The sequence below is a fragment of the Petromyzon marinus genome, chromosome 24, assembly GCF_048934315.1.
Source record: "Petromyzon marinus isolate PM22_M1 ecotype Great Lakes invasive population chromosome 24, UKy_Petmar_22M1.pri1.0, whole genome shotgun sequence".
Classification (NCBI taxonomy): Eukaryota; Metazoa; Chordata; class Hyperoartia; order Petromyzontiformes; family Petromyzontidae; genus Petromyzon; species Petromyzon marinus.
The window spans coordinates 1,495,765-1,502,228 of record NC_133690.1 but is presented as its reverse complement, the minus strand read 5'-3'; the positions used below and the strand labels follow the sequence as shown (position 1 = coordinate 1,502,228).

Genomic DNA, 6,464 nt, shown 5'->3' with positions numbered 1-6,464 from the left:
AAAATATCCATGGGGCATCCCAACGCAAGGTGGGTGGCACAAGGTGGGTGGAGACGGGTGAGTGAGTGGTGCTTGTGTTGGGGAATAGGCAGCCGCTCACTTGGTGCAGTCGACAATCCCTGTGTAGGTGTCCTCATTCACGCCCCTCTGAAGCGACTGCAGCCGCGTCTTGATCACTACAGTCACAGGGACGAAGTTAGGAGGGGGCACTGCAGCCCCATCGCAGCCCCGGTGCATACCTCCCGACTCTACTTACCCCTTGCCTATCCTGGATGAGTCAAATCGCTAACGACCCAGATGCTAATGGTTCATGAGAACTGAGTGGAGGCCAAAGGCAGAGGCCATTTTGGAGCAATGCAACATACCCCAGATGGCAGGGAACCGATGGATGATGGACACATAAGCCACTGACTGGAGCACACACAAGTGATAGGACATTTGCCACCTATGCTTATTTAACCATTGATAAAACAGTGACTGGGAGTGGTGAAGATGCACACCCGTAATCCAGTGACTTGTAGGCTGGGTTCGTCGATCACCCCATGCATGAAGCATACGGAGCACGCATCTGGCATGTGTATGGTGGCATTTGAGAGTTATGCACTCGTGTGCATGGGTCTTCCGTGGTCACGACAGCTTTCTCCCACGTGGAAAAAAAAAATCTATATATCTAAAATTGGTGAAACATTCTGAGTTTGGATAACTCGGGGCACGCCGCAGTGAGTTTTATTGATATTACAATTGTTAATCTAGGAAAGCCTTATTGACTCTCATGATTATTTTTCAGGAGTATGTATGTTCAACTTGTTTCGCACCATACATAGCCAACCGTGCTAAATGGAGGTGCAGGAGGGTGACAACTGCTGTGTATATTCGAATGGAGCAATTTGAGAGTGCATTGAGCGGCGTGTGTAAACGCAGCCACAGCGTGCTCGCACGTGTGCGTGTGTGAGCAGTAATGTAGCGGTTAGCGCACTGGGCTACGAACCTGGCCACACGAGTTCGATTCCCGCTTACGGCCAACACCATTAACGATCATTTGAACCAGTCCTGGGCCTCCTCTAGGTCGACTCAGCCTCAAATGAGTACTTGGTGCTGTTTAAAAACATCGTCACGAGGGAAACAAAGGCGGCCGGGCGTGGTGTTGGCCACCCACTCCCTCGTGTGCTGCACTGGACCTAATAAGGGCTGCTTCCTAACAGCACTTGCCCCAACAGTCTGTTAAGGCGAAACTAAGGTAAAAACGGGGGACCTTTGTCTTTGTGATGAGGCAGGCCTTGGCAGCCACGGCGGTGTTGTGCCGTGGCGTTGCGGCGAGAAATGCCGGTCGGTGGCACCCACCGTCACAGGGGTTCACCGCGACGGCCGCCATGCTCCCCGCGATGCAGCCCGAGGCGAAGGAATGGTAGAAGGGCGCGCGCTCGCCCGGCGTGGTCACCCCGAGCGAGTTCAGGTTGGCGAAGAGTGGGAAGTAGATGATTGAGAAAGGGACGTCCCTGCACAGACGCCACATGCCCCACTATCATTATCTAGGTGTTAAACTTCGGTGGGGGAATACTGCACAGGGTGGGTCAGTGTGTCGGTGCATATTGCTCACTCGCCATGCCAGGGTGGATCGGCATGTGGTACCGCTCATGTACCTCAGCAGGGTGGCCCCCAGGCCCTTGTAGAGGCCGGCGATGCCCTGTGCGCGCAGGAGGTCGCGTGTGATCTGCAAGGCAGAGCGCGATGCCCCCAGTGGGGTCCCGCTCGAGAAGCCCCGGCTTGGTGGCACAGGCCCTGGCACGGGCCCCGGCATGGGCGGCTTCGCTCCACTTGCCGCCTCCCTCTTTCCGGCGCTCCCCGCGGGCGCCGATCCAAACAGGCTTTTCTGCGCCGCTGTGTCCGTCGCACGGCGTGAAACGCGAAAGGCAAGTAAGAGGCGGTGAAGCCGGTAAACGGCCACGTCTAATGGCAGAAATCAGATGCTGCAGTCTACGTAGCTCCATTTTACAATGAAGCGGCAATGCTGCGGAGAGAGTTGCATTATGGGTCAGTGGCTCGGGTGAAAAATTGTCCCAACGTAATGTCGCACGAAAACTCTGAGATTGGTTAAACGAGGTCACACAAATTCTGAGGAATTGCCAAGGACACCGCAGCAAGTTTTGTTTTTTTTTCTTTCATGATAGGAACTCCTCAGGTAGAACTCTGCAAAGGAAAACAGATGCGGAGGTTTTTGTGGGAATACTCGTCCTGGCCCGGTTCTCGTACAGAACCAACTCAGCCAGTATCTGGCCAGCATTTATCTTAAGCTTGGCTGATTGAACACCATCATGAAAGGAACATCGCCAATGTATTTGAAAAGGAAATGGATTCATTCTTGTATTGGACCACCTACAAGCATGAATCTGGTCTCCATCTAATTGAAAAGGAAAAAAGTGATAATAATGCCAAAGTGCGATAGAAGGGATCATTTTGAATGTAACAAAGAGAAACTAAATCAGATTTATGATTGGCCAATTAAAACTACAAGAACAAATGTAATTTACAGAAAGATTGCTTGCGAAAAGCAAGACTTAGCGACATTGTTAATTGTTCTCACCTAGGGAACATAAACCACAAGAAACTTGTGTTTAGCCTCACATTTCACTCTTGATCTCAGCCTATTCACCGGTCAATTCGTTCATTCTCACAGCTCATTCACCGATCCGTTCAGCCATCCCTCTCATGGCCAGCTAACCACGACCCATCCACTCACCCCTGCCTTAACTTGCATTATCACCAGTTTGCAATACGCTCCCTGACCACTAGCCTATCTGTCTCATAGCCTGCTCATGCATGTTTTTTAAATCCATGACTTCTCTCTTACAAGTGTAGTGGGTACAAAACTTGAGGAGACTTCTCTCCTCTGGGGGCAGCACGTTTATTTAATATTTACATAACACAAAGGGGTACGGCCCCTTCCACCCGATACACTAAGGAGGTATTTCCTCCGGACTATTCTGCCCTCACACTGGTGATGCTCTAACCCTACTCTGGTTAAGCTCTGACCCTACACTGGCTAAGCTTTTGTCCTGACCCTAGCCAGGGGTTCGGGTTCTGCCCTTTGGGCTCTTCGCAATGGGCGTTCCAGGTGGCAGCTCCAGGTCTCTGGGGTGGCTCTTCGGTCTTCAGGTAAACGACGGCTGCCGGTCCTGTTCAGGGGACCGGCTTTTACACCGTTTTCTGGCTCACTCCGCCCCTAGGCACTCGTCCCTTCTGGAACCGTCTGGAGAGGCCTGGAGCGTGACGTTATCCCGCAGTCCCCCTCTTGGGGGTCTGGGGTCTGTACCCCTGGTCCCGAGCTACACTGGGGTTTACCTTGGCCTAACGGCCTCACTCATCTCCATCGGCTTCGCTTCTGCCCCCTGTTGGCTCAAGGCCGTTACTAAAGGCCATACGTCGTGGCAGTTACACACAACGTTCAATGATGCCGCAACACAAGCGACCCAATGTAATTCATGTGACATTGGCTTTGTGGCCCACACAGTTCCTCGTGCTGCATATTGAGCATTGTGGTCCAGTTTGCAATGCAGGGACTTTCTGTGAAAAACTGGCACTACGATGACCGCCCCACTCTTTGATTTTTCTCACTCCGTTTGTCCAGCACCAGAACTTACAATGCACATCACAAAGCTATTAATCCACGTGGCCACATCATCGGCAGTGCTATACTGTCAGCAGAGGGCGGTGCAGCATCATGAATCGTTGAAATGTACAGTAATATGCTCCAACGTCTATTCTGTTCGCCTTCACCAACCACCACTGACAGCATGGTAAAGTAAGGTCAAATAACCACACAATCCATCAGTGGTTTAGCAACAACTAAACATGTTTAGAAGCATGCGTTTAGAGTATTTGGCTGCTATAATTTTGCACAAGATAAGCAACTTCGATGAGCTATCATATGTGGCCAAATCCCTTCTGAAAAGAGCTGTATAGTACAATCTTGCTGTGACTGTTCCACCTGAAGACGGAAGCTTGTGTTGCCTCCGAAACGTCGTGATTTAATTTAGTGACTTTACCGAAAAAAACAAAGAGTATGAATCTTTGCAGTCACGAAAGCTTCAAATCTAGAGCTGTATAGCTCAGTGGGCCTCATCTGGTAAAATAAAAAATATTTTATACAATTTTTCAAAGGCTGTAGATGTGCATTGAATCCACATAATTGGGAGAAATGTTCCTGCTTTTGTTTTTGAAGGGACCGAATGAATAAACCACAATCTTTTAGAGAAGCATTTTAAATGTTGCTATTTCAGTTGGGCTCACAAACTTGAAAGTGTTGAATGAGACGGGATCGTTAGTGCTCTGAGCCACAGCCACATCTGCGAACGAGCTACAATCTCAAATAATCGTGCGAGAGCAAGATTGTTTTTCTCCCTAATCGATGATTAGTGCTGACAATTTTAAATCCGCCCACTCACATCTACACACTGCTTGCACATTTCCCGAGCATAATTGCCCACCTAAGGACTATTTCATCAACATTACCATTATAAACATAATGTGCTATGACTATGTTTATCCTGCAGCACTTCTTCAATTTTGCAACAAAAAAATTGTAGCCCAATTTATGAACCCATCACATTCTATAATTGTGGAACGTTCTGCTGATGGAAACTTTCGAGAAAAAATTTGGCCTAAACTTTTGTTGCCGCCATTCTCACGCACAGAATAGATTGAGAGTGTACTGTACAATCTTCTGAGATGCTGAACAATCCAAAGTTAAAGCAGGGCAAACAGAGTCCACCAACTACATCACGATGCAATGGCCTGACACTATTCCTTGCCCAAAGATGGTGTTCATCAAATGTATTGTGATACCACGTCACTCATGCAATGAGGCTATCCTGCTCCTGTGAGTTCTCACCTAGTTGAACAAAAAAACGAAACTTACACACACGCATGTGTGGTATACCCGTCTGTGTAAACGTACGAGCCTGCCTGCATGCATTTTTCAGAGTCGTTCCCCAGTGTTTGAAACCACGTCCACACTTAGGGGAATGAGACTACGCTGCCAGACCCATCAGCAGATTGAGGAGGGGGTTTGGATAGTCACCACAGAGGAGTGTAGCTGTATTTCTAGCATATACATGCGCACGTGATCTTAAATAGGTCAAGAGGTCACCATGGCTGTATCACTAATGGCAGAGAACCCCAGCATCTTTCATTTCGTGCTTAAACACGCTCTCCTCCAACCCTCTCCTCTTTCCTCCCACACATTCGCTCACCCATCTTTACCCTCCCTTTCAGGACTGCATCGAGAACACTTTCTGGGTACACAATGTTCCCAAACTACACCGTGCACATTTACCAAACAGTCTCTGCACGCGCTGTTGCTCAACGGCCAGACGTTGCTTTTACAGCTCTTTGACGAGCTACATGGACGACAATCCTCCCCACTGCACCGCACCTGTCTGCTGCAGCAAAATACAAACCAAAGCGACGCTGACCCATGAGAAGGGAGGCCGTTTAAATGTCGGGTAAATGGGAAAGCGCCGATTGTGCACTGAAATTCAAGTCGAACCAAAAAGCACACAACTACAGAATCCTGAAATAGCTGTAACTTCAATGCTACTGTCTCATTCATAATGCTGCAAACTCGTGTGAGACATCCTGTCTATAAAAGAGATTTGTTTTCTGTTGTATCTTCAATGCTCAAGTTGATATCTCTCTACACTCCCTAAATTATGTATTCAGTTTATGAACTACTTTCCACGATAGCACAATAACAACTCTTGGCATTATTCCCAATACCCCCTGCATTATACACATCGTTTCGCAAACACACGAGTCTGCATAAATCTGCTCCGTCCTATCTTGCTGATCAGTGCTTACCGGTCTGAACAGACCCCACATCGACACCGTCTACAATGCGCAGCCCACAGTGATCTTCTGTACAAATCACGTGTGAACCTCGTGTGGTGATACGGCTAATGCACTTTCAGGGTCTCTGGCCCAAAGACCTGGAAGAAGTTAACAACTCATGTCCGGGATCCATACCTGAGCCTGAGGCAGTTTTGCAAGAGACTTAAAACAGTGTTGTTCCTAAGGGCTTACTACGTGTGATGAGTGCGCATTTGTGATGGCCTAGACTAGGGCACAATGGTAGCAGGATGTTAACTACTTCGCCCAGTATACAGGAGGCCGCGGATTCGATCTGGACTTTGACGCCTGCATATTTGGAGTTTGCATGTTCTCCCCGTGGTGCCATGGATTTTTCTCCGGGTACTCCAGGCTTTCCCTCCGTGTTTAGAAACATGCGTTTAGAGTATTTGTCTGCTACAAAGTTCCACATGATAAGCCACTTTATTGGGCTATCATTTGTGGTCAGGTCGCTTCTGAAAAAAAGCAATATACCTCAGTGTGCCTTACCTGGCAAAATAAAAAGTTTCGTTTTAGTTTAGTTCATAGAGTACACGATAATAAATGCTCAGACTTACTTC

General features: G+C 48.4%; 1 protein-coding gene across 2 annotated transcripts in view; it reads right to left on the bottom strand.

The window, feature by feature from the left end:
* LOC116945470 (mitochondrial glutamate carrier 1-like) overlaps positions 1–6,464 on the bottom strand; it is a 103,780-nt gene that overhangs the window by 20,448 nt on the left and 76,868 nt on the right. For both annotated transcript variants that reach the window (XM_032959792.2, XM_032959791.2), the window contains 3 exons: positions 1,641–1,878; positions 1,342–1,496; positions 101–176 (listed from right to left, as the gene is read on the bottom strand). In XM_032959792.2, the coding sequence (XP_032815683.1) occupies positions 101–176; positions 1,342–1,496; positions 1,641–1,878 (469 nt within the window). The remainder of the gene's footprint in view (positions 1–100; positions 177–1,341; positions 1,497–1,640; positions 1,879–6,464) is intronic.